The following is a 25,918-nucleotide window of genomic DNA, read 5'->3' as shown; positions in this document are numbered from 1 at the left end:
CACACAGACACACACACAGATACACACAGGCAATCACAACAGACACACACACACAGTCACATGCACTGTCACACACAGCCACACACACAGACACAGTCACACACAACACACACACACACACACACAGACACACAACACACACAGAGTCACACACACAACACACACAATCACAACACACACAACATACACACAGACACACACAGACACACACAGACACACACACAGTCACACACAGTCACACACAGACACACACACAGTCACACACACAACACACACACAGTCACACACATACAGACACACACAGAGTCACACACACACACAGCCACACAGACACAAGCACAGTCACACACACACACACACAGTCACACACACAACACACACACGTTCCCCACACGCAGACACCAGCAGCACCAACAGCCGCTGCAATCGCTGGAGCTCCCTGCTCCTGCTCCTCCTCCTCCTTCTCCTCCTCCTCTTCATCCTCCTCCTCCTCTTCATCCTCCTCCTCCTCCTCGCTGCCCACCGGCTTGCTGCAGCCCCGGGGCGGCCTCCGGCCCCAGAGCAGCTCCCAGACAATGACTTCATGCGGATTCTGCATCTGAAGACACCAGCAGCTCGCAGCTAGCCAGAGGGGGAGGTATCCATGTGGTTGGCAGGGAAGCAGCCCTCCTCTCCTCGCCTTCCCTCTCCCCCTTTTTCCTCCTCGCACCCTCCAGCTGCCTCCTCGCCGACCATCGCCGCCTCCGGTCCCCCCGCACGGAGCTGAGCGCGGCCCCGGCTCCTTCCCGACCCCTTTTCCCCCGACTCCCCCCTCCCGTATCCCGGCTCCCACGCTTGCACCAGCCGAGGTACCACCGAGGCTATTTTTATTCCCCTCCATTCTTTTCCGGTTCTCTCGCCGCCGGGCTCGGTGCCTCTCGCATCCCTCCGTGATTCCCTGCTCCTCTCCCGCTTCCCGTTCTTCCCAGCCCAGCAGCAGCAGCAGCAGCAGCAGCAGCAGCAGCAGCAGCAGCCGGAGGTGCGGGGAAAAAAAAAAAAAAAAAAAAACCAAAAAAAAAAAAGAAAAAAAAATCGTCCCACGCCCGACACCCGCAGCAGCAGCCCCGGCTCCGGCCCCCGGCCCTGATTCCAGGTTTGCATCCTCTCCATTCCTTCATCTGCTGGATGCGCCGGTGCCATTTGGGGAGGGGGGGGGAGGGAAGGGGTGAAAAAGGGGGGAGGGAAGGGGGGGAAAGGAGGGTTGGGGGGAAAGTGGGAAGGATGGGGATTGAGGGGTGCTGGGGGGGCACGGCTGTGGGGTGGGAAGGGCAAAGAGGAGGTGGGAGGGGAGGGAATGCAAGAGGCAGCACCCAAATGAATGTAAATATCAATCTATATCTCTATAGCCATGTGTGTGTGTATATATAGATTTATCTCTGGGGTTTTGGGGGGAAGAGCAGGGCACAGCAAAGCATTTGCCCCCCACCAGGGCTGCTGGGTGCATCCCCTGCATCCCTGCACGGGGCTGCCAGGGGCCGGGCAGCAGCAGCAGCACCCACGAGGCTGCCACGGCACCAGGCACCCACGGGCTCCCTTCTCGGCAGAGTGGCCACCCCAGGGTGCCGAGGAGGACCATGATGGACCTGAAGGTGGACGAGGAGGAGGTGGACAGTGGGCAGCCAGTGAGCATCCAGGCCTTTGCCAGCAGCTCCACCCTCCACGGGCTCTCACACATCTTCTCCTACGAGCGGCTCTCTCTGAAGAGGGTGTTCTGGGCTCTCTGCTTCCTGGGTTCTCTGGCCCTGCTGGTCCTGGTCTGCACCAACCGTATCCAGTACTACTTCCTCTACCCCCACGTCACCAAACTGGACGAGGTGGCAGCCACCAGGCTCACCTTCCCTGCTGTCACCTTCTGCAACCTCAACGAGTTCCGATTCAGCCGGGTCACCAAGAACGATTTGTACCACGCTGGGGAGCTCCTCGCCCTGCTCAATAACAGGTGGGTGCTGGGGGCCCTGCTGAGGTCCCCACGTCCCCACGAGAAAGCCACCACCACCCTACGGCCCCCAGCCACCCCACCAGGACAGTGAGGATAGGAAGGGTTTGCTCCATGAACACCATGGGCAGCATCTCCCCAGCCTTAGGGGAAGCAGATCCTGAGTTAGGTTCAGCTCCAGAGCTGGGCAGCAACATCAGCAACCAAAATCCAGGAGGCTTCAGGTCCTGCTACAGCTCCTGGGCACATGGCTCCCATCCTGGAGTTGCCCAGGACAGACCCAGCAGCCACAGCTTCTGTCCCCAGTGCTTGGCACCTGCAGCAAGGACAGGGCCACCCAGGGACACCCGTGGGGTGGATCCAGGAGGTGAAGGTGCTGAGCATCATCCCCCACACACCAGAAGTGGGGAAGGGTCCTGGCCCTTGGGCTGTGGATCCTTCTGGTGCCAGGGCTCCTGGGGAAGCCCCCCCAGCCCCCCCTTCCCAGCTCATCCCCATGGCCACAGCAGCTCCAAGCCACCTCCTTGAGCTGGTGCCAGCAGCAACCTCTGCTCCCTGTGCTTCACCCAGGGCTTCACCACTGCCCCCCTCCCCTTTGTCATTCTCCATCGGGGAGGAGTCCACAGCCACCAGAGGCAAGGGGACAGTGCAAGAGCAGGGGCTGAGAGCCACAACACCCAACCCACATCCTGAGGCCACCACCTGCAGCCATGGCACTGGGGACATGGGGACAGCAGCTGAGGGACCACCCCTGGGGCAAGTGGGATGGGTTGGGTACCCAGCCACTGCCCCTCCTCTGCCTCTGGGACACTTCCTCCTGTTGAATGCCCTGAAAATGCCACCTGCAAAGTGCCTGGGGCTTTGCTGAGCCCCTGCCAGGGTCGGGGCAGAATTAATCCCTGTGAAGCCCAAATGGCTTTTACCAGGAGAAGCAACCACCACGGCCAGGCCTGAGCTTCTGCCTCCTCTTTCCCCTAAGATACGAGATCCCCGACACCCAGACCGCTGATGAGAAGCAGCTGGAAATCCTGCAGGACAAGGCCAACTTCCGGAACTTCAAGCCCAAACCTTTCAACATGTTGGAATTTTACGACCGGGCTGGGCACGACATTCGGGAGATGCTCCTGTCCTGCTTCTTCCGTGGGGAGCAGTGCACCCCTGAAGACTTCAAAGTGGTGAGTGCCCCCGGGGCCCCAGCCTGATGCTGAGTTTCTCCCACACCAGAAGGGTGTTTGTCCACCTGTAGCCTCTCCTCTCTCCTTCCAGCTTGGAAAGGACCGAGAGCATCTTCATTAAGGGGGTGCTGCTGGGTTTTGGAGGTCCAGGCACTCCCTGGGAGCAGATGCTGCTGGGTGGAGTTGCTCCAGCATGGACAAAGCTCCCTGGGATCATTTGGGCTCTGCAAAACAGGGTCATGCATTCTGGGCTGGAAACCTCATGCTGGAAACCACCCCAGGGTGAGGAGGAAAAGCAGGGAGAGCTGCAGTGCTGCCTGGCAGTGACCTGGGGAGGTCCCTGGGGAATGGCACAAGAGTTGTGCCCCACCACAGAGGTTACATCTCGTGCTGGTGCCTGGACCCAGCACACAATCAAACCTTTATCCCCCAGGGCTGCCTCTTCCCCACCCAGCTGGGACTCACACAGGGCTGGCTCTTCCCAAGCTCCCTGCCCTGCACCCATCGGGGTCCCCATCCTCATCCCCAGCCCTGGGCTTGTCCCACTCACACCGTGGGTTGGGTGAGGACAAGGCCAAGGCACCAGCTGGGTGTCTGTGGGGCTGCTGCCCGGGTCCCAGCACAATTTGGGGGATTTTCATCATTAAATTCCCGTGACAAGCTCTGTGCACAGAGCAGTTCTCTGTTGTCAGCTGTCAGGCATTTTGTTAAATGGAGGCAAATTGCAGCCTGGAGGGGGATGGAGCTTCTCCAGTGGGGCTGGAGCTTCTCCAGTGGGGCTGGCAAGTGGGGCCAGTTCCCAGCCTGCATGTGGCCACTGTTTGCCCAGCACAGGGTTGTGTTTTCTGCAGTGAAACATCCACGGGGAGAGCCTCATCCCAGCTCCCCACCTTCATCCCCCTCCCCACCTGCACCCACCTCCAAGCAGTTCAAGCATAGCAGCCTCCCAGCTGGTTTGTTATTCCTGCCTGGATCCCTCCCTGGGAGCAGCCTGGGATGATTTAATGGATTTGATGAGGAATTGCCTGCTCGCTGCTGTCTTTCTGCTGCTCTTTGGGTTCCCCTTTTGCAGCCTTGCACTCTCAGGGCTGTGCTGGGGGGGCTTGGGGCTGATTCTGCCTGGACCCGGGGTCCCAGCAGCCATCCCATCTCGCTGGAATGTTTGGGATACCTTTGCCCCATCCCTGGGATGGGGACCCGGGGCTTTCAGCAGGGTTGGTTTGACAGATTAATTCCTTCTGCCTCCCTACTGCCTCCTCCCAGCTCGGGCTGCATCCACCCAGGCTGAGCTGGGTTTGGTGCTTGCTCTGGGTCTGGTGATACTGGGCAGGGCTGGTGGGTGCTGGGGATCCTCATCTGGTGCCATCCCAAAGGGATCCCACCGAGCAGGGATCCTCTGCCTTTTGGGAAGCTCCTTGCCTGGCCGGTGCTGCCCCTCTGCTCTCCCTGACTCCGAGGAGATGCTGCGTCTGGGGAGGGGCTTTGCTGGGTGCTGGGGAGGATTTTTGGGTGCTGGGGAGGATTTTGGGGCTGCCCAGACCCCCTCCAGTGGCTGGGGAAGGGTGAGGGGGGGTGTCTGCCGGCGGGCAGGGATGTGGATTCGGGTTTCTCCCTGCGCCTGTCCCCATTGCAACCATTTCACTTGGGTGCTGTGGCTGATGGGGACATCTCGGGGGGTTGATGGGGACATCTGGGGGGGCAGTGGCTGCCCGGGTGATGCTGGCTGCATGCTGATGTTGGTTGGTGCAGGAGGGGATGGGAAAAGCAGCGGTTCTGCTGCCAGCACCACGGCCCCAGGGCTGTCACCTCCTCTGTCCCCAGCAGCAGGGAGGGCTCGGGGCAGGGGGGAGAGGGGGGGGATGTGGCAAATGCAAACCCTGGGCTGCCCTACCCAAAGCACCCGGGTGACAAGGAGGTGACAGGAGCTGCCCCAGCTCTACCTGCAGCCAGGACAGGCTCCTCTGGCTGGATGTGGTGGGAAAGCCCATCCTGGGATTACAGGGGCTTTTCCCACCTCCTCTTTCATCCTGTGGCATCATCGGGCCATGTCAGGGGGTCCCTGGCACTGCTCATCCCCCTCCAGTCCCACCCAGGCTGGTTCTTGGGATGGGTGTTCCCAGCAGGGGCTGTGCCTGGGATCCGGGAATGCTCCAGGGGCAGAGTTGGAGCTTCCCAAGCTTGGACTCATCCTGTCCAGGGGATGGAACCCTCTAAGAGCACCCAGGGGGAAACAATTTTTCCACCCCAGCTCTGCCCTGGCTCTTCTCAGCCTCTCCAGCACCAATGGGGGGAGGTTTGGGGTCCATCAAGCACCCCTGGATCGAGGAGGAGGATGCAGAGGGATGCAGCCACCTCCCTGCTCCAACCCCAAAATCCTGGCTTGGCTTTCAAGCTCAGGGGTGAAAACACAAAGCTGGGGGGCACATCCTGACCTCCCTCAGGACCTTTCCAGCCCTGAGGGCCATGAGGTGAGGTTGTGCCCATCACCAGGGCACCTTGCACCCACCAGACCACACAGGGGCCGGGTTCAGGGGTCCTGTGCCTGCCCCCCCTTTGCAGGGAAGGGGGAATCACCCTCCCTGTCACCTCTGTTTTGGGGCAGAGATCCAGGTTTCACTCCTGCTCCTCCATTATTTATCACTTGGAGCCCTCAGGAATTCACAGCTCCCACTTTCTGTTTCCTCTCCCTCCCCGTGCCAGCAAAGGGCTCCTGGAACCCCCCTCATCCTCACCCAGCAAGGGAAAAACCCCGGAGTCCTCTCTCTGGGCTCTAAACCCCTTTTATTTTCTTGCCATCCAAGAGAAGAAGGAGAAACCCAGAGGAAAAGTTTCCCCCCCCCCTGCCCTGGGAAGGTCCCTGGGCTGGGAGCTGGGGCTGCCCCATGGCAAACCCAACCTGGGGATGGTGCTCAGTGCTCCTGAGCCTCTTTCTCAGGGTCAGGGCAGCTTTTTCCTTCTCCCAGCCAGCCTTGGAGGAGAGCCATGTCCCCAGCTCCCTGTCCCCATCCTGCCTCACGGCAGGGATGCTGAGCCTGGCACAGGAGCCCTGAGGCTGAGACCCTGGGACATCCTCCATAAACTGCAGAGGATTAAGACCTCTGGACCATTTCCATGAGGTTCCAGGGCTGAGCTGGCACTGGGGAGAATTGAGTTTGACGTGGAGCTTGTGGCTCCTGCCTTTCCCATTGGATTCTGCATCCTCTGCCCTGGAAATACCTTGGAGCAGGAGCAAGGGAGGGAGCAGGAAAGGTCTGGAGCAGCCCAGCAAACCTTGGCCACGCTCCTCCTCTCCTCCTCCCTCCCATCTCTGGAGCAGTGGAGGAGCTGCTGAGATGGGAGATGGCTCCATCAGCAGCTCACTCCACCCCACAGCACCCCACTGCACCCTCTTGAGCCTCCCCACTGCCCTCCTGAACCCTGCTGCACCCCATTTTCCCCACCAGATCCTTCTGCCATCCAAACCTGCCCAGTTTGTGGGTGCCAGGGCACCCTCCAGCACCCAGGGGAGCCCAGAGAGAGGGTGCAAGGGGGCTCAGGGTGCTCAAGCAGGGGGTGCTGCCAATCCCCCTGCTCTGCCTCAGCCCCGTGGGACCCCAACCCAGCACCCACGGGGGGCCCAGGTGTCCAGCCCACGGTTCCTCGTGGAGCTGTGGCAGTCAGAAGCCCAGGGATGGTGTGGTGAGCAGAGCTCCCCCGTGGTGCATCTTAGTGGATAATCATAGAGCTGGAGTGAAAAGCATCTCCAGCACAGCTGGAGAGGCCAGGCACGGGAATTGCTGATACCCAGACATTTCCTGGAGCTTTAGGCAGGGAATAAACAAACCCCACGGGACCACCTGGCTCTGGGAAAAACAACCTGGGGACCAGGGGTGGGCAAGGGGGGGTCAGCTGCTGGTCCCAGATCACATCTTCCTCCCAGTTTGGGGCCAGTCCCTGGTGGCACATTTGCAAATTCTGCAAGACCTTCAAGTCATTTATGCAAATCACTTTTTAAAGCAGCTCACGAGCTCCTAAATAACTGAGAAGGGTTGGAAGCTGGACATGCTCACCTGGATCTGCTGTTTCCCAGGGGCAATTCACCTCTGGCATCCCAAAGGTTCTCCCTGGCTCCTCTCTTCCATCCTCTGCAAATTCCCAGCTCTCCCACAGCAGCATCCTTTGACTCCAAAGGTTCCATCATTTCCCAGACAAATGAAGCCAACCCAGGCTGCCTGGTGCAAAATATTTGGGAGTTGGTGGCACAGAGGAGCAGCCAAGGGCAGGAGCTCAGTCACGGATGGGGCTGGAGCTGGTTCCTGGTGGTTCCTTGGCTCTCCAGGGAAAACCCATTGGATCAGGAACATCCCAACTCTCTCAGCTCAGCAGTTTTCAAGCGTTGTGGCATTTTCCTCAAAGCAAATCATCCCAGAAGCAGCCTTGAGCCATTTAGCCCTGTGGCAGGGAGCAAACTCCTCCTTTCCCAGCCTCATCCCAACCTCTCCGGACAATTCCCTGCCCTGGGGGTGCAGGCAGGAAGCTTGGGGACCCCCCAGCTGCCCTTTGGGACCCCTCGGCTGCCCGTGGCTTTGCTCACCCCAGGCTGACACCAAGGGTGCAAGCAGGGACAGCGAGGCCAGGGGGTGACACCGGTGTCACCGTGGGAAGGGAAGGAGCCACCAAACCCAGCACCACCTCCTCTGAGATCCCTCAGCTCGGGGCCTCACAGCTGCTTCATCAGGAGCTCTGCCAAGGAGCAGGTGAAGCATTTGGTGCCTCCAAACCTCAGAGCACTCAACAGCATTGCTGCTCCCACCCCCACCCCCCTAAACCAGGGGTTCAGGAGAGAGAAGGATTGAAGGGTCAGGATCGGGCCCACCCAGTCACCATTTAATGCCTGGCCCTGCCCAGGAGCAAAGCCCAGGAAGCACAACCCTGTCCAGAGCCACGGGAACCAGCAGCAAACCCTGCACAGGAGCACTCTGCACACCCAGAGCTGTCACCCCCACCCAGAACTCTTCACACCTGGAGCTGTCACCCCACCTAGAACTCTTTGCACACCTGGAGCTGTCACCCCACCCAGAAATCTTCAAACCCAGAGCTGTTAATCCACCCAGAAATCTTCACACCTGGAGCTGTCACCCCACCCAGAACTCTTTGCACACCCGGAGCTGTCACCTCACCCAGAACTCTTCACACCTGGAGCTGTCACCCCACCCAGAAATCCTTGCACACCCAGAGCTGTCACCCCACCCAGAAATCTGCACATTTGAGCTGTCACCCCCACCCAGAACTCTTTGCACACCCGGAGCTGTCACCTCACCCAAAGCACTTTGCACACTCAGATGCTCCACGCACACCTGGAGGCTTTGTCACTGTGAGCTCAGAGCAGCTCAGCTGCACCTCAGGCCATTCCTGCTCCCCTCGCCCATAAAAAATCATTAACAAATGAATTATTAATTATTATTAATAAGCTTTAATGGCATCTGTGGCTGCCGGAAGAGATGAAGAGGCTTTCCAGGGCTGTCTGACCTCAACAGAACAAGGATGCTCTGGCTGCAGACAGGGAGCCTGGGCACTTGTGCTCTGCAGATGCCAGCCCCATGGGCTGGAAATTCAGCCCTGGACAATCCCATGGGATTTCTCCAGACATTTCCCCCTTCAGTCTTTACCCAAGACCCAAGCAGGGGCACACGGTGCTGCTGGGACTTCAAAGACTCTGCCCAGGGAATGTCCTGGTGCCGTTTTCCTCCTCTCTGCTCCTCCGGTATCAAGTGGGGAGAAGCTGGGTGGGTCCCCCAAAGTGTGTGGAGACAGAGAGGAGGCAGAGATCTCTACAGGGAGATCTGGGAAATTAACTGTCCCGGGGCCTTTTGCCTCGGTTTTAATTTATCTGTTTTTTTATAGCTGCCTTTGTTTTATTGCCTGCAGAGAGTTTGGCCGGAGCTGGGGCTCCCTAAGCAGCAGGCAGCACTGCAATTCCCGAAACAACCATGACTCAAGAAGCATCTCACTATCTCAGGCTCTTATTTATTTATGCAGGCCTTGACACTTGGTTATTACAACCTTTTATTTTATTTGGTTTGGAAACTTTGTTTTTTTTTTCCCCCCAGCAAGGAGACTTCGGTGCAGTCGCATCCAAGCTCTCCCCATAAGGACAGAGCTGGGACACAGCCCGGAGCTGGGGAAGGGTCCTCCCCACTCTCCCTCTGATTTTGCAGGGATTTTCAGCCTTTTTCTCCTGGCAGCAGCAGGGAAGTGACGGGGAGACCCATCCAGAGCAGCTTCACACTGAGGCTGTGTAACCACCCTGCTTGGATCAGATTAGATTTGAAAACCATGATGCGTGCAGAGCCGGCGAAGGCAGCGAGGAAACCAGATAGGAATACAAGTTCTTGTTTATATATATATATATATATATACAATTTTTTTTTTCCCTCCCACCCCCCCCCTAAACCAATAAACCCATCAGGTTGAATCTGCTGCCAAGAGCTGCCTGAACAATTGTGAATGCTGTCAGAAAAAATTGCAACCTGCTTCTGGGTAATTCACGACCGGGAGGGAAGGAGGAGAGGAGAGGGGATAAAAGTGTCTGCACAGGGTGACACCAACCACCACGGGAACCACTGGCACCTCAGCACCATCCTCTACATCCCAACAGGAATCCTCCACCATCCCACTCACCCCTCCGTGGCACAAGGGGACGTGGCCGGAGAGCAAAGCACTTGGAAAGCTCTGGGTGTTGCGAAGAGTTTTCATCAAAGAAGTGTAAAAAAAGAGGAGGGTGAGGTGGCTGTGGGAGCTGTCACAGCAGACGCCCAGCAAAGGGCCCACACTTGATGCCCACAGAGCTGTGGGGGGTCCTGGATGAGCCCCCCCTCCCCCAAGGACCCTGAGCCAATGGAGCTGCAAGTGGCCTGGGGCAGCAGCTCCAGCACCCAGCTGGGAAGAGCTCGGCAGCGCTGGCCAGAGAAGCTTTGCAAGATTAATGGAGTTTAAATGGAAATGTTTGGAGAGGAGATAAGGCTCGTCTGATATGAAATCACACGGAACACTGGGAGCCAGGGAGGCCCCGGGTCCATAATGAAGTCCACTTAGCACATTACTCACCATAATGTGCTTTTTATTAAAACTCTGCTCTGCAGATGTGGAGTCTGCAGCCAGCAACCCCAGGGGAGGATGGCACAATGACCTGGAGCCCCTCCAGCCCACCAAAAGGAGCTGGGACAGAGTGTGCCAGCCCAGAACAGTCCCAAAAATGGACCTCTGGTTTTCTGTCACCTGTGGGAGCCAGGGACAAGGCTCCAGCATCACCCACAGGGCTGGGGCTGAGGCTGTCCAGGCCTGCAGGGATAGGGTGGAGAAGAGGCGGAGGTAGGGAATAATACAGAGGAAAAACTCCTTTTTAATCATCAATTTTTCTGCATTAGGATGTGACATGCTAATCCACTGTGAAGCATCTAATCTGGGGGATAAAGGGAGGGATAACACAAGCTGGGCCCAGCTTGGCCCAGGGAGCACAGGGAGGCAAGGTGGCAGCATCTGATAAGGGTGGCAGGATTAGTGCCAGCAGGGATCCTGCCTGCCCGGGCAATCCCACTTTGCTCGACTACCCCATCTCTGCCTCTCCCCAGGGTCAGGGAGGGGATTTGCAGCCACGGAGCCATCCCAAAGCAGCTCATTCTGCTCCAGTGGTGATGGAGGCACTGCAGGTGCCATCAGCAGCATCTTGGCAGCTCTGGGAAAGCCAATTCAGCAGCCAAAGCACATGGCAAACCTGATTTTCATTCCCTCCCAGCACAGTGCCCCCGGCAGCACCGTGGGAGCAGGATGCCTGGGGACCCAAATATCCATCCCCAAATCCTGCTTCATATTCACCCCATCTCCTCCTTTCCCACCCGCTGGTGCCCGGGCACCCTCAGGGATGGTGCAGGCAGTTCGGTTCCGGTTCGGGCGAACCTTGGCGGGCAGCATCAGGTTACAAAGCGGAGCGAGTCCGATTCCCGGGGCACTTTTCTGCCACAGCCTCCCCGGAGCTGCTGCCGCTTGCAGGCCTGGGATAACAGAAGCCTCGCAATGTTGTTTGCTCCTCGCCTCCTCGGGGATTGGTTTTATCTCTATGAATAACTCCAGCCCGGCTTTGATCTCCTCTGCCATTAAAGCGTGACAGGCTGTGAAATGTGCTGCTGCTGCCGTCAAATCCCCCTCCCTCTCCTTTCCTTCCCACCCCCCCCGCCGCCTCCGTGCTCCCCCGCTCCAGGGATTCTCCTTCCCCAGACCCGTGAGAAGCTGCAGAGCAGGGAGCAGAGCTGCACCGGACCAGGACGGTGGCCAAAAGCTGTTCCAGAGCCTCCAGGCTCCTTCCATCGGCTCCTCTCCCTTTTGCCGCAGCGGGGAAAAAGGGCACGGAGCATCCCCGGTCCCCACGGGTGGGTCGGGGGGTGGTGGCATCATCCCAGCAGGCGCCGCCACGGGGGCTGATGTCACGGGCTAATTTTAGCATCCCCCGTCCCTCTCCCCCGCCAAAGCTTTACCTGAGAGTGGGTAAAAATAACTCCCGGCGAGGGAGGAGCTGGAACGAGCCCAAGGACTCCTTCAGCATCTCCAAAAACTTCCACAAACCGGGACGGTACCCTCTTTGCCCGGCAGTGCGGGGACACCGGGCACCAGAGTTTGTCCCCCCAGTTGTGGAGTCGAGACGCTGTCCCCTGAGTGCTGGTGGCTCCGTGCTCCTGGCTCTGACTCTCCCGGGTCACCTTCACCCCAGCTCGAGTGTCACCTCTGGGACAGGAGGGGGTAACCAGAGCTGAGCCCATCCCCGCCTCTCCCCGGGAGCTGTTTAAGCCGAGCGATGCAGGTGAATGGCCCCAGCTGATGATGGAGTGTTTTCATTACAGCATCTCTCTCTCTCTCTCTCTCTCTCTCTCTCTCTCTTTCCCTGCTGCAATTGCTCCCAAGGAATCCCATTAAAGCTCCCCACGCTGTGGGATCAGATCAACCCATTCCTCACACCATCAGGGATTGTCCCAGGGGGCACAGGGCAGCTCCACTCACTTGTTGCCAGGGCTGAACAAATCCCTTCAGGTTTCTCTTCCGTTTTCCTTCTCCTCCTCCTACAGACATTGCAAAGGACCCAGAGCCTGTCCCAGAGCTGGGCAGCAGCAGAAATCCCACCCCAACTTCAGCCAGCTCAATCCCTGCCTGGAGTATCCTCTAGCTCCTGCTTGTGTGCTTATTCCCACCTTGCTCCCAGTTTACTCCCAGCTTGCTGAGCCTGCCCAGTGCCTCCAAACCACCTCCCCCAGCCCCATTTCCCAAGATGAGTTCCCAGCTGAGCTTTCTGAGTTGCTCCCACGGGCTGGGTGTCACCTTGCTCTCTGCTGCGTGAAATTTCATCCCGTGGCTCTGGTGTCCATGCCCAAGGTCACCCATCTTTCCTCCCAGGTGCTGACAACGTCCCCAGCTTTTTGGCAGCTGTCAGTGTCCCTCTTACACGAGGATCCAACTGGGAATGCTGAGCCTGGGAAGCCCCAGGATGGCCTCTTGAGGGACAACCCCCTGTCACCTCATCTGTCACCTTCTTGGCTGCTCCCCAGTGCAGGGATCCCCAGTGCATTCCCTGCCCGTTGTCACTGCTGGGGAAGTTTTGCAGTGATGGTTTTGCAGTGGAATCAGATCAGATTGGGGCAAGTTTCCTCCTTGCATTTTGTCACCTGGTTTGGTGGTCCCCACGTCTGTGTGTTCAGGGGTGTGGGGGAAGGCACAGCAGCCAAACCCGGGGGCTGGGGTTTGCTCCTCACACCCTGGCATCAGCCAAAACCACCCATCCAGCTTTTGTGCACCAAAGTGCTGCTGTATTTAGATGCTTCCCTTCCCCTTTGGGCTGCGGTGCTGGGAAGGGGCTGGAGATTGCTCTGTGGTCTCCTCGGATGCTTTTACGAAGTGCTGAGCACAGGAAAAAAAGCAAACCACAAGAAGGGGCTGTGCTGCTGCAGGGAGGAGATGTCTTTGCTCCTTGCCACCGACTCCATCCCACCCACCCCTCATCGGGGCACCCTTCCTGACCCCCAAAATCCCCCTGGATCAGCAGCACGAGGCTTGGGCACCATCCCCCAGGGGAAGGGGTGGCTCCTTCTGTTCCCCCGTGGGGATCCAGAGCACCGTGTGCTGGCTGAGCTCTGCAGGAGGAGTCATCAACCAAATCCTGCCCAAAACAGCCCCGGCTTGGAAGAGGATGGAGCTCACGCTGCGTGGGACATCACCCGTGCAGGATGCTCCCCTGGAGCTGAGCCCGCAGGGATGGGATTGCCGGCTCAGGACGGGCAGAAAGGAGCTCGGGAACTCCACAGCATCCTCCTGCCCACACTGCAGCAGTCACGGGAGTTTTTTGAGAAAACCTCTGGCTCTGGCAGCCCCGATGAAGAGCGCAGAGAGCCGGGCATATGGTGGCTCCGGAACCAGCCCGGCACCCGGCAGCGAGGACCTGGCTGGAGCAGCCACTCGGGCTGCCAGCGCTGCGCTGCCCCGCGGTGAGGATGAAGGACACAACGTGGGTCCCCAGCACTTTGGGTGCCCTGCACACCCACCCCTGAGCACCCCCGTGCAGCCCCTCAGGACACCCCGGGCAGCACAGGAAGATCCCGAGGTTTTTGGTGCTTCTGGAGCAGGAGCCGCCTCTGCTCCATCCTGCCAGCAGCAGCCGGGCCGTCCCGGGAGACCTGGGGAGGCTGCAGAACCGCCCCTCGCTCCTCCTCTCCTCCTCCCTGCTCCTCATATACCCTCCTCTCTCCGGCCCCTCTGAGCAGCCCTTTGCTCCTCTCCCTCGCTCCCTCTCGCCCCTTCTCCATCCTCCATTTCTCTGAACTTGCCCCCTTCCTTCCCCCCCTGCTCTCCCCCAGCCCCTCTCACCCCCTCCTAGAGGAACCTCGCCACCATCCGAGCCCCCCAGGCTGCAGCAGGGCAGGAGCCAGGAACTCCCCCCCAGCAGAACCAGAACCTCCAAGCTGCAGCTGGGTCCTCCAGAGCAGGCAATGCCCCTCCAGATATTCTGCACCATCTCCTTCTCCAGCGAGGAAGGACCAAGAGATCCTGCGGCTGCCAGGAGGGGAGAGGATGGAGCAGACAAATTCCTCTACGGGCAGAAGGAGGAGGATGAAGAGGAGGAGAAGGACACCAGGGCAGCCACAGACTTGGTGGCCTTTGCCAGCAGCTGCACTCTGCATGGACTGAACCACATCTTCGTGGAAGGCAGCCTGGGTGCCCGGCAGGCTCTCTGGGCCCTGGCCCTCCTCCTCTCCCTCTCCATCTTCCTCTACCAGGTGGCCGACCGTGTCGCCTACTACCTGGAGTACCACCACGTCACCCTGCTCAGGGAGGTGAACACCCCCCAGGTCACCTTCCCCGCCGTCACCTTCTGCAACATCAACCGCCTGCGGGTCTCCCAGCTCAGCCACCGGGACCTCCTCTACCTGGCTCCCCTGGTTGACTACGAGCCCGGGATGGAGCTGGGCTTCTCGCCAGCCCAGCCCAGCCCTGAGGATGATGATGAGGAGGAAGAGCCCCTAAATTTATACGGGTTCTTTAACCGCACTTGCCACCAGCTGGAGGACATGCTGCTGAGCTGCAGCTACCGGGGCCAGCGGTGTGGCCCTGAGGACTTTGTGGTGGTGAGTAGCCCCGAGGTGGCTAAGCAGAGGGAGCAGCTGTGGCCAGCACCGTCTTGGATGGGGCATGTCGGGTGATGCTGTCCTTGTCTGGGGACAGGCTGACATTTCAGCTTCCTCTGCCAGCACCCGGGTGTCTCGCTGGAGCCGGGGATGGCACCGGCAGCAGGGACCATCTGGTGGGACACGGAGAGCAGCCCCGGGGCTGTGCTTGCAGGGGAGGTGCTTGGCATCTCTGTCCCAACGTCACCACCACCCGTGGGGCACCGTGAGGTCTGCAGCTCAGTGGCCTCAGGTGGCCCTTGTCCGGGCTGGCAGTGGCTTGGTGGCTGCTGGAGGGACAGGGATGATGGGGGTTCAGGATCCCATCCATCCCCATCCTCTGCAGGGATGAGGAGGGCTTGGAGGAGGTGCTGGGCTGAGTGCTGTCATCCCTGGGGGGTCGAGGTGCTGTCAGTCTGCAAAGTGTCTCCTCTTGAGTCCATCCTTGTGCCTTGCTGGGGAATCTCTCCTCCTCCAGTGGGGCAAGGACAGGAAGGTCCAACAGTGAGAGACACCCTCAGGACAGGAGCCTGGGTCTGATCATCCCCCCAGGCTGGTGCTGGGGGTTTGGGGCTGGTGTTGCCCCCCTGGCTCCATGCAGTGGTGCCAGCAGGAGTTTGGGGCCATCAGAGGGTTCCCCCTGCTCAACCCCACGTCCTCTCCTCCAGGTTTTCACCCGTTATGGGAAGTGCTACACCTTCAACTCCGGTCAGGATGGGAAGCCCCGGCTCATGACCATGAAGGGTGGCACTGGGAATGGCCTGGAGATCATGCTGGACATCCAGCAGGACGAGTACCTCCCAGTCTGGGGGGAAACAGGTAACCAGCACCCCAGAGGCTCTGCCAGCAGATCTGCTCCATCACTGGCACCTCCTGGGGTTCTTCCCAGTCCTTTCCCACCTCCCCACATCCCAGGTTGACATCTCTCAGGCTGCCTCCTCCTCCCTCCTTCCATTTCTCATCACTTTGGGTCCTTTTCTTTCCTTTGTCTTCACTCCTTGCCATGGCAACCCCCCCAGTGGGTTTCCAGAAGCAGCCATCACTTGTTTATAAATAGAGGCCAACACCTTCCCTGCTGCTCTCCCCATGTGCTGGAGCAGGAGGGGCAGGGGCAGAGGGGACAAGGACACGGTGTGGCAAACAGATGGATAGATGGATGGACACAGGAATAAATGTATTTCATGTCTTCCTTCAGAGGGGGGACAGCCCCAGGCTCACCCCACTTCTCTCTGCTGCAGACGAGACCTCCTTTGAAGCCGGGATCAAGGTGCAGATCCACAGCCAGGATGAGCCCCCCCTGATCGACCAGCTGGGCTTTGGGGTGGCTCCTGGCTTCCAGACCTTCGTGTCCTGCCAGGAGCAGAGGGTAGGGACTTGGGGAGGTTTTGGGGTGCCCTTTCCCACCCCGTGCTCAGGGTTGGACCTGCCGTGGGACCTCCCCATCCCGCTGCAATGAGGGTGTCTGTCCCAGCACCGTGCTGCTGGGCTTTTCTCCCCTCACTCCTGGCTCCTTGCCTCCCCTTTTCCCAGCTCATCTACCTGCCACCTCCTTGGGGTGACTGCAAGGCCGGGGTGGGAGACTCGGAGTTTTTTGACACCTACAGCATCACCGCGTGCCGCATCGACTGCGAGACGAGGTACCTGGTGGAGAACTGCAACTGCCGCATGGTCCACATGCCAGGTGAGACCCCCCTGGGGGGTTGGAAGGGTCCAAAAACCCAATCCCACCAAGAAAATCAAAGAATTATAGATTTATCCAGGTGTCAAAGTACCTCTGAGACCATCCAGTCCAACCCTTGATCCATCCCCGCTGTGGTTTGCAGGTCACTGAGTGCCACTGAGTTTTCCTTAAAAAACTCCAGGGATGGAGAATCCACCCCTTCCCTGGGCAGCCCATCCCAGTGCCTGCTCACCCTCTCTGGGAAGATTTTTTTTCCTAAAAGCTGCTTTCTCTCTCCTCCAGGAGATGCTCCTTACTGTACCCCGGAGCAGTACAAGGAATGTGCAGATCCAGCTTTAGGTGAGGCTGCCTGGCTGCACGGGGCCGAGCTGGGGGGTGTTGGGTTTCTCCACCTCTCCCATCTCCCTTTCTCCCTGCCCAGATTTCCTGGTGGAAAAGGACAACGAGTACTGTGTCTGCGAGATGCCCTGCAACGTCACCCGCTACGGCAAGGAGCTTTCCATGGTGAAGATTCCCAGCAAAGCCTCTGCCAAGTACCTGGCCAAGAAGTACAACAAGTCGGAGCAGTACATCGGGTAACGTGCTGAGACCTCAGCCATGGGGCAGCATCTTCCCCCTCCACCCCAAATCTCAGCCTGATGCTGCTTGTGTCCTGCACAGGGAGAACATCCTGGTGCTGGACATCTTCTTTGAAGCCCTGAACTACGAGACCATCGAGCAGAAGAAGGCGTACGAGGTGGCTGGCTTGCTGGGTGAGTCTTGGTGGCTCTGCTGGGGGCCCTGGGGACAGCAGCCCCCAAGGAGGTGGCCTCGTGGTGGCCCCGTGCTCCGTGGCCCCATCCCAAATCCCTGGGATGTTCCGACGCCGTGGATGCCAAGTGAGATCCCCAGGCTGGGATGAGTTTTGCCCTTTCTCTGCCACCAGGCACCGGGCTCACACCCCCCTGATGGCTTCTCTGTCCCCTGCAGGTGACATCGGAGGGCAGATGGGGCTCTTCATCGGGGCCAGCATCCTCACAGTGCTGGAGCTCTTTGATTACGCCTACGAGGTGAGTGTCCCGGCCACCCCACTGCTACAGGGGGGGCCTGGTTTATCCCAGAGCACCAAACCCCTCAGGTGGGACACGGAGAAAAGCCCCAAACGTGGCTCTTTTAGGTGATAAAGCACCGACTGTGCCGGGGGGGAAAGTGCCACAAGAACCACAAGAGGAACAACACGGACAAGGGCGTCGCGCTCAGCATGGACGACGTCAAACGCCACGTGAGTGGGTGCTGGGGTGCACGGGACCTGCTGGGGCCCTCACAGGATCTCACACAATGGTTTAGGTTGGGAGAGACCCCCGAGATCATCCAGTCCAACCTTTGACCAGCTCCAGAATCAACTACTAAGCCATGTCCCTAAGGGCCAGGCCTTTTAAACACCTCTGGGGATGGTGACTCCACCACTGCCCCGGCCCATCCCAATGCCAGTGAAAAAATATTTCCCCATTTCCAGCCTAAACCTCCCCTGGCACAGCTTCCAGCCATTCCCTCTGCTCCTGGCACTGTTTACCAAGGAGCAGAGGCTTTTTCTGACTCCATCCTCCCTTGAGGTGGTTGCACAGAGCCATGAGGTCTCCTCTCACCTCCTCTTCTCCAGCCCAACCCCCCCCCAGCTCCTCAGCTCCCCACAGGGCTCCAGGCCCTTCCTGGGCTTTGTTGCCCTTCTCTGGACATTTTCCAGCCCTTCCATATCCCTCTTATAGTGAGGAACATGGACACAGGACTCAAGATGAGGCTGAGGCTCAGCAGCTGCCCTAGATGTGTTGGGATGGGGACACAGGGGCTGTCACCACTTTGGGAGTGCTTGGGAAGGGGGTTTCAGAGCAGGCAGAGATGGTGTGGGGAGAGAGGACTCGTTCCCTGCGGGTGAAACACCAATGTTCCATCCATCCATCCATCCATCCATTTATCCATCCATCCATCCATCCATCCATCCATCCATCCCTCCTTTTATCCATCCATTTATCCATCCATCTATCCATCCATCCATCCATCCATCCATCCATCCATCCATCCATTTATCCATCCATTTATCCATCCATTTATCCATCCATCCATCCATTTATCCATCCATCCATTTATCCATCCATCATTTATCCATCCATTTATCCATCCATTTATCCATCCATCCATCCATCCATCCATCCATCCATTTATCCATCCATTTATCCATCCATCCATTATCCATCCATCTATCCATCCATCTATCCATCCATCTATCCATCCATTTATCCATCCATTTATCCATCCATTTATCCATCCATTTATCCATCCATTTATCCATCCATCTATCCATCCATCCATCCATCCATCCATCCATTTATCCATCCATCCATCCATTTTCCCATCCATTTCTCCATCCACTTATCCATCCCCCACCCCACAGAACCCCTGTGAGAGCATCCGGGGCCACCCAGCAGGCATGACCTACGCAGCCAACATCCTACCTCACCACCCTGCCCGGGGTACTTTTGAGGACTTCACCTGCTAACCCCGAGGTCTGGATCTGCACCCTGAGCTACCAAAGCCCCGGGAGAGCTGCCCCGCTCCCCGCCGGCGCCGGCCCAGAGAGTCCCACCCGAGGGGACCTGGCTCCCGGCCACGGTGGTGGGACAAGGACAAGAGTAGTGATGGATTTGGGGTCAGGTCACGCCGGACCCCGTCCCGCAGCCCCCGTGGCAGCTGCTCAGCACCTGCCCTGCTCCTTCAGAGCCCCCGAGGAGGAGGCTCCGTCCCCCCCATTCCCCGCGGCGCGGGGAGCCACACGCACAGGGGGTTGGGGCCCGGCCCTGCCCCAGCTCCTCCTTTTTAACTAAAAAACCCAAAAAGCCAAGAAGAAGAAGAAGAAGAAGAAAGAAGAAGCAACAGCAGCAGCAGCCATTTGGCCACCAAGACCCCGTCCGTCTGTCCCTCCCTTGTCTCCATGTCCATCCCTGCTCCGACGCTCGCTGGAACCCCCGTGCCCGGCAGAAAGGGTCCCCAAGGACCCCCGGGGGGTGGTGGCTTTGGCACCTTGGTGGCCCTCAGCCCAACCACTCTCCTGGGTGCTCCCAGGCACACGAAGATGGGGCACCCCCACCCCTCCAAAACGTCTTCCTCAGCCCCAGGAGACGGCAGTGCCTCAGCCACCGGGCTGGCTGGTTGGCTACTGGGACGGCTGGTTGGCTACTGAGATGGCTGGTTGGCCATCGGGCTGGCTGGTTGGCCACTGGGATGGCTGGTTGGCCACCGAGCTGGCTGGTTGGCCACTGGGACGGCTGGTTGGCTACTGGGATGGCTGGTTGGCCATCGGGCTGGCTGGTTGGCCACTGGGATGGCTGGTTGGCCACTGGGATGGCTGGTTGGCCACTGAGCTGGCTGGTTGGCCACTGGTATGGCTGGTTGGCCATTGAGCTGGCTGGCTGTCCACCAAGCTGACTGGTTGGGCCACTGAGCTGGCTGGTTGGGCACTGGGATGGCTGGTTGGCCATTGAGCTGGCTGGCTGTCCACCAAGCTGACTGGTTGGGCCACCGAGCTGTCTGGTTGGCCACTGAGCTGTCTGGTTGGCCACCGAGCTGGCTGGTTGGCTACTGGGATGGCTGGTTGGCCAGCCACTAAGCTGTTTGGTTGGCCACCAACCTGGGTGGTTGGCCACCAGGATGGCTGGTTGGCCACCTGGCTAGCTGGTTGGCTACTGGGCTATCTGATTGGCCACAGAGCTGGCTGGTTGGCCACTGGACTGGCTGGTTGGCCACTGGGCTGGCTAGCAGAGGGTGCTCTGGTCCAGGGGACCAAAGGCTCCCACCCCACTGAGCCCCCCAGAGCCCCTGGGCACCTTTAGGGCATCTTCTGGCTCGTTGCCCCGGGACCACCACTGCTCCCCCAGCCCTGCCCCCCCCCAGTGCTCCCAGCAGAGCCTCTGCTGCCCCCCCCCCATTTGACTTGGGGGTTCAGTGGAATTTGGACCCCCCAGACCCCCCAGGCATCAAGCAGGAGCCCCCCAGGGCTGAAGTGCTTCTTATCTTTAAGAGCTTTTTTTTTGCAATAAGTCTTTTTTTGGGGGTTTTTTTTTGTAATTATTATTTTTAAAGAGCAAAATTGGTTTTGCTTGGGTTTTTTTTTTTTTTTGTTGGTTGATTTGGTGTTTTTTTTTTTTCTTTGTTTTTCTTTTGCCATTATTATTATTATTATAATTATTATTATTATTATTCATTTTCTCCCCTGCCCAAAATTAGGAAGTGGGGGCTCAGTCCTTTGTACCCAGCAACCTCCCAAAGATGAGAAGTTGGCCACATCCATAAATTTTCTTATGGATTTTTCCTGCTCTTTCATTGCACTCCACTTATTTATTTCTCTTCCTTCCTTTCTCTTTCCCACGAAAGCTTTTAAAGATGGGGCTGGGCTTTGACCTTGATGCTCACCTGATGAAGCATAACACTTCTCTCTTTGTTTCTATTCTGCCACCTGCATTTTATATTTCTTATATATAATATATATTACTATATATATATGTGTACATATATATATATATCTATATATGCATCCTACCAGTGTAGATACTCATCTGGCAGCATTTAGGCCTTGTTCTTGTGCCATTTTCTTTTTCTCTTCCTGATCTCTGAATGCCTTCAAAAGTGTATAAAGTGTTGAACTCTCTCTGGTGTCTCTACTATGTACACAACATTTCCATAGGAAGCACAATAAGGTGACAGCTGCAGGGTACAGCAGCTCCTGCTCCTCTCAAAGATGACATAAAGAATGGAATCAAATGATGAGCACTCAGCCTTTCTCTCACACTCAGCTCCTGGGAAATCCTCCCCCCCCCCCCGTGAGGAGGCAGCAGCCCCAAAGCATCCCTGAAATCCTGGGGAAAAGGCTCTGCCCTGAAAGGAGGCAGAAGGAGAACATTCAGTCCCCTTTTTCCCTAAATTTAACCTCATGAATTGTAGCATAAACTTTTTTTGGGGTTTTTTTTCCTAAAAAATCCCAGTTGCAAAAGGAACAGCCCCAGGCATCCCAAAAAATCCCCCCTGGAGCCTGAATCCCAGTGAGTGGGGAACACTGGGAGCTGGCAGCAGCCCCAAAGCATCCCTAAAGTCCTGGGGAAAAGGCTCTGCCCTGAAAGGAGGCAGAATGAGAACATTCAGTCCCCTTTTTCCCTAAATTTAACCTCAGTAGTTGTAGTATAAACTTTTTTTGGGGTTTTTTTGGGGTTTTTTTTCCTAAAAAATCCCAGTTACAAAAGGAACAGCCCCAGGCACCCCAAAAAATCCCCCCTGGAGCCTGAATCCCAGTGAGTGGGGAACACTGGGAACTGGCAGCAGCCCCAAAGCATCCCTAAAGTCCTGGGGAAAAGGCTCTGCCCTGAAAGGAGGCAGAATGAGAAAATCCAGTCCCCCTTTTCCCTAAATTTAACCTCATGAGTTGTAGTATAAACTTTTTTGGGGTTTTTTGGTTTTTTTTTTTTCCTAAAAAATCCAAGTTGCAAAAGGAACAACCCCAGGCACCCCAAAAAATCCCCCCTGGAGCCTGAATCCCAGTGAGTGGGGAACACTGGGAACTGGCAGCAGCCCCAAAGCATCCCTAAAGTCCTGGGGAAAAGGCTCTGCCCTGAAAGGAGGCAGAAGGAGAACATTCAGTCCCCTTTTTCCCTAAATTTAATCTCATGAGTTGTAGTATAAACCTTTTTAGGGTTTCTTTGTTGGTTTTTTTTCCTAAAAAATCCCAGTTACAAAAGGAACAGCCCCAGGCATCCCAAAAAATCCCCCCTGGAGCCTGAATCCCAGTGAGTGGGGAACACTGGGAGCTGGCAGCAGCCCCAAAGCATCCCTGAAATCCTGGGGAAAAGGCTCTGCCCTGAAAGGAGGCAGAAGGAGAACATTCAATCCCCTTTTTCCTTAAATTTAACCTCAATAATTGTAGTATAAACTTTCTTTGGGGTTTTTTGGGGTTTTTTTTCCTAAAAAATCCCAGTTACAAAAGGAACAGCCCCAGGCACCCCAAAAAATCCCCCCTGGAGCCTGAATCCCAGTGAGTGGGGAACACTGGGAACTGGCAGCAGCCCCAGGGCTCTGGCCACATCCCTGTTGCTCCTGGAAATGGCAGGGAGCATTTCAAGAATTCCCAAATGGCATTTCCAGAGCCTCACTCCTGCTCTGCCAGACCTGGGGCTGGGCTGGGCTTTGAATGGGAAACCCATAAAATATCCCAGCCCAGGAGGGAGTTAATGAACCTAAATAAATATAGTGTAGGAAACCCCTAAATAAACCTAAATAAAGTGCAGGAAACCCCTGGGAAGAGCTGAATCCCAGCAGCATTCCCAGGAGCTCCTCTTGCAGGGGGCAGGCAGTGACCCCATCTCTGCCCCAGCTCCCCAGGACCCTCCTGGGTTGGGAAGAGGTTGGGAAGAGGTTGGGAAGAGGTTGGGAAGAGGTCCCACAGCCTCAGCACGGGGTTTCTGCTGCTGCTGAACCCCCAGAGGAGGTGCCTGGACCCCAAAAGGCAGCAGGGGTGATGGGCAGGAAGGTGAAAGGAAAAACTCTTGGATAAGGAGTGGAGAAGCAGAGGGAGCAGGAGGGATTCTCCCACTTTGCTCTGCTCTTGGCAGACCCCACCTGGAGGGCTGGGTCCAGTTCTGGAGGGCTGGGATCAGTTCTGGAGGGCTGGGATCAGTTCTGGGGTCCTGGGTCCAGTTCTGGAGGGCTGGGACCAGTTCTGGAGGGCTGAGTTCAGTTCTGGAGGGCTGAGTCCAGTTCTGGAGGGCTGAGTTCAGTTCTGGAGGGCTGAGTCCAGTTCTGGAGGGCTGAGTCCAGTTCTGGGGTCCTGGGTCCAGTTCTGGAGGGCTGGGTCCAGTTCTGGAGTCCTGGGTCCAGTTCTGGAGTTCTGGGTCCAGTTCTGGAGTTCTGAGTCCAGTTCTGGATTTCTGGGTCCAGTTCTGGAGGGCTGGGTCCAGTTCTGGAGTCCTGGGTCCAGTTCTGGAGGGCTGGGATCAGTTCTGGAGGGCTGGGATCAGTTCTGGAGGGCTGAGTCCAGTTCTGGAGGGCTGGGTCCAGTTCTGGGGTCCTGGGTCCAGTTCTGGAGGGCTGGGTCCAGTTCTGGAGTCCTGGGTCCAGTTCTGGAGGGCTGGGATCAGTTCTGGAGGGCTGGGATCAGTTCTGGAGGGCTGAGTCCAGTTCTGGAGGGCTGGGTCCAGTTCTGGAGGGCTGGGATCAGTTCTGGAGGGCTGGGATCAGTTCTGGAGGGCTGGGTCCAGTTCTGGAGGGCTGGGTCCAGTTCTGGGGTCCTGGGTCCAGTTCTGGAGGGCTGGGACCAGTTCTGGAGGGCTGGGTCCAGTTCTGGAGTCCTGGGTCCAGTTCTGGAGGGCTGGGTCCAGTTCTGGAGGGCTGGGTCCAGTTCTGGAGGGCTGGGTTCAGTTCTGGAGGGCTGAGTCCAGTTCTGGAGGGCTGGGATCAGTTCTGGAGGGCTGGGTCCAGTTCTGGAGGGCTGGGTCCAGTTCTGGAGGGCTGGGTCCAGTTCTGGGGTCCTGGGTCCAGTTCTGGAGGGCTGGGACCAGTTCTGGAGGGCTGGGATCAGTTCTGGAGGGCTGGGTCCAGTTCTGGAGGGCTGGGATCAGTTCTGGAGGGCTGGGTCCAGTTCTGGGGTCCTGGGTCCAGTTCTGGAGGGCTGGGATCAGTTCTGGAGGGTTGGGATCAGTTCTGGAGGGCTGAGTCCAGTTCTGGAGGGCTGGGTCCAGTTCTGGGGTCCTGGGTCCAGTTCTGGAGGGCTGGGACCAGTTCTGGAGGGCTGAGTTCAGTTCTGGAGGGCTGAGTCCAGTTCTGGAGGGCTGGGTCCAGTTCTGGGGTCCTGGGTCCAGTTCTGGAGGGCTGGGTCCAGTTCTGGGGTCCTGGGTCCAGTTCTGGGGTCCTGGGTCCAGTTCTGGAGGGCTGGGACCAGTTCTGGAGGGCTGAGTTCAGTTCTGGAGGGCTGAGTCCAGTTCTGGAGGGCTGAGTTCAGTTCTGGAGGGCTGAGTCCAGTTCTGGAGGGCTGGGTCCAGTTCTGGAGGGCTGAGTCCAGTTCTGGAGGGCTGGGTCCAGTTCTGGGGGTCCTGGGTCCAGTTCTGGAGGGCTGGGTCCAGTTCTGGGGTCCTGGGTCCAGTTCTGGAGGGCTGGGGACCAGTTCTGGAGGGCTGAGTCCAGTTCTGGAGGGCTGGGACCAGTTCTGGAGTCCTGGGTCCAGTTCTGGAGGGCTGAGTCCAGTTCTGGAGGGCTGGGATCAGTTCTGGAGGGCTGGGTCCAGTTCTGGGGTCCTGGGTCCAGTTCTGGAGGGCTGGGATCAGTTCTGGAGGGTTGGGATCAGTTCTGGAGGGCTGAGTCCAGTTCTGGAGGGCTGGGTCCAGTTCTGGGGTCCTGGGTCCAGTTCTGGAGGGCTGGGACCAGTTCTGGAGGGCTGAGTTCAGTTCTGGAGGGCTGAGTCCAGTTCTGGAGGGCTGGGTCCAGTTCTGGGGTCCTGGGTCCAGTTCTGGAGGGCTGGGTCCAGTTCTGGGGTCCTGGGTCCAGTTCTGGGGTCCTGGGTTCAGTTCTGGAGGGCTGAGTTCAGTTCTGGAGGGCTGGGATCAGTTCTGGAGGGCTGGGTCCAGTTCTGGGGTCCTGGGTCCAGTTCTGGAGGGCTGGGTCCAGTTCTGGGGTCCTGGGTCCAGTTCTGGAGGGCTTGGTCCAGTTCTGGAGGGCTGAGTCCAGTTCTGGAGGGCTGGGTCCAGTTCTGGGGTCCTGGGTCCAGTTCTGGAGGGCTGGGTCCAGTTCTGGAGTCCACTTCCCAAGCCCCCCCATCCCTTTCTGTCCCCCTCCCAGGAATTCCGGGCACCTTTCCAGGAGGTTGTTAAGTCAGAGTCCAAGTTGCAGCTGAACAACCCAGAGCAGAGAAGTTTCACTCTTAGTTTTTTTTTCTTTTCCTCCTCCCCATGAATTTTTCATCAGCCTGCCGGGCACCGAGCCCCTCAGAGGTGGCATTGAATTAACTGGGGGGACACACGGAGGCTGGAAAAAAAAAAAAAAAAGGTTAAAAATGGGGCTGAAAGCTTCGTGGTTTTTTATCCAAGGCAGGAAAAACCCTCCCTGGGTCAGCACCGCCCAGGACAGGCTCCCAAATGCCCCCTGCTCATCAGGAACTCCTTAATTAGGGCTCAAGTTGACTCCTCTCTTGGGTTTTTTTTTTTCCCCCAGGTGGATTCTGGCTCTGTTTGTTTCTTCTTTCTCCACAAACAAGGCAGGGGGGATGCTCCGGGGTCCTGAAATGGTGATAAATTGCAGGAAATGTGGGATTAAAACCCCCCCAACCCTGCTCAGAGCCTGTGCGGGAATTTTGAGGACATGAGGCAGGGAAAATGGGGACAGGGGAGAGAAGGAGGAG

General features: G+C 57.8%; 1 protein-coding gene across 1 annotated transcript; it reads left to right on the top strand.

The window, feature by feature from the left end:
• The first annotated feature begins 1,084 nt into the window (after positions 1–1,084).
• ASIC1 (acid sensing ion channel subunit 1) lies at positions 1,085–19,045 on the top strand. The gene is made up of 12 exons (XM_030468158.1): positions 1,085–1,132; positions 1,584–1,978; positions 2,955–3,150; positions 15,500–15,650; positions 16,070–16,197; positions 16,362–16,512; positions 16,795–16,851; positions 16,934–17,087; positions 17,173–17,264; positions 17,482–17,561; positions 17,669–17,773; positions 18,941–19,045. The coding sequence occupies exons 2-12, from the start codon at positions 1,614–1,616 to the stop codon at positions 19,043–19,045; spliced, it is 1,584 nt and encodes a 527-aa protein (XP_030324018.1). The 5' UTR covers positions 1,085–1,132; positions 1,584–1,613.
• The last annotated feature ends 6,873 nt before the right edge of the window (positions 19,046–25,918 follow it).

Source organism: Calypte anna, chromosome 33, assembly GCF_003957555.1.
Source record: "Calypte anna isolate BGI_N300 chromosome 33, bCalAnn1_v1.p, whole genome shotgun sequence".
Classification (NCBI taxonomy): Eukaryota; Metazoa; Chordata; class Aves; order Apodiformes; family Trochilidae; genus Calypte; species Calypte anna.
Note: the sequence above shows the minus strand (reverse complement) of the source record. Positions and strands in the feature narration are given on the sequence as shown.

Coding starts and splice junctions, on each gene's coding strand:
- ASIC1 (XM_030468158.1), top strand. CDS start 1,614: ATGATGGACCTGAAGGTGGACGAGGAGGAGGTGGACAGTGGGCAGCCA. Junction 16,513..16,794: donor CCGCATGGTCCACATGCCAG/GTGAGACCCCCC, acceptor TCTCTCCTCCAG/GAGATGCTCCTTACTGTACC. Junction 16,852..16,933: donor ATGTGCAGATCCAGCTTTAG/GTGAGGCTGCCT, acceptor CTCCCTGCCCAG/ATTTCCTGGTGGAAAAGGAC.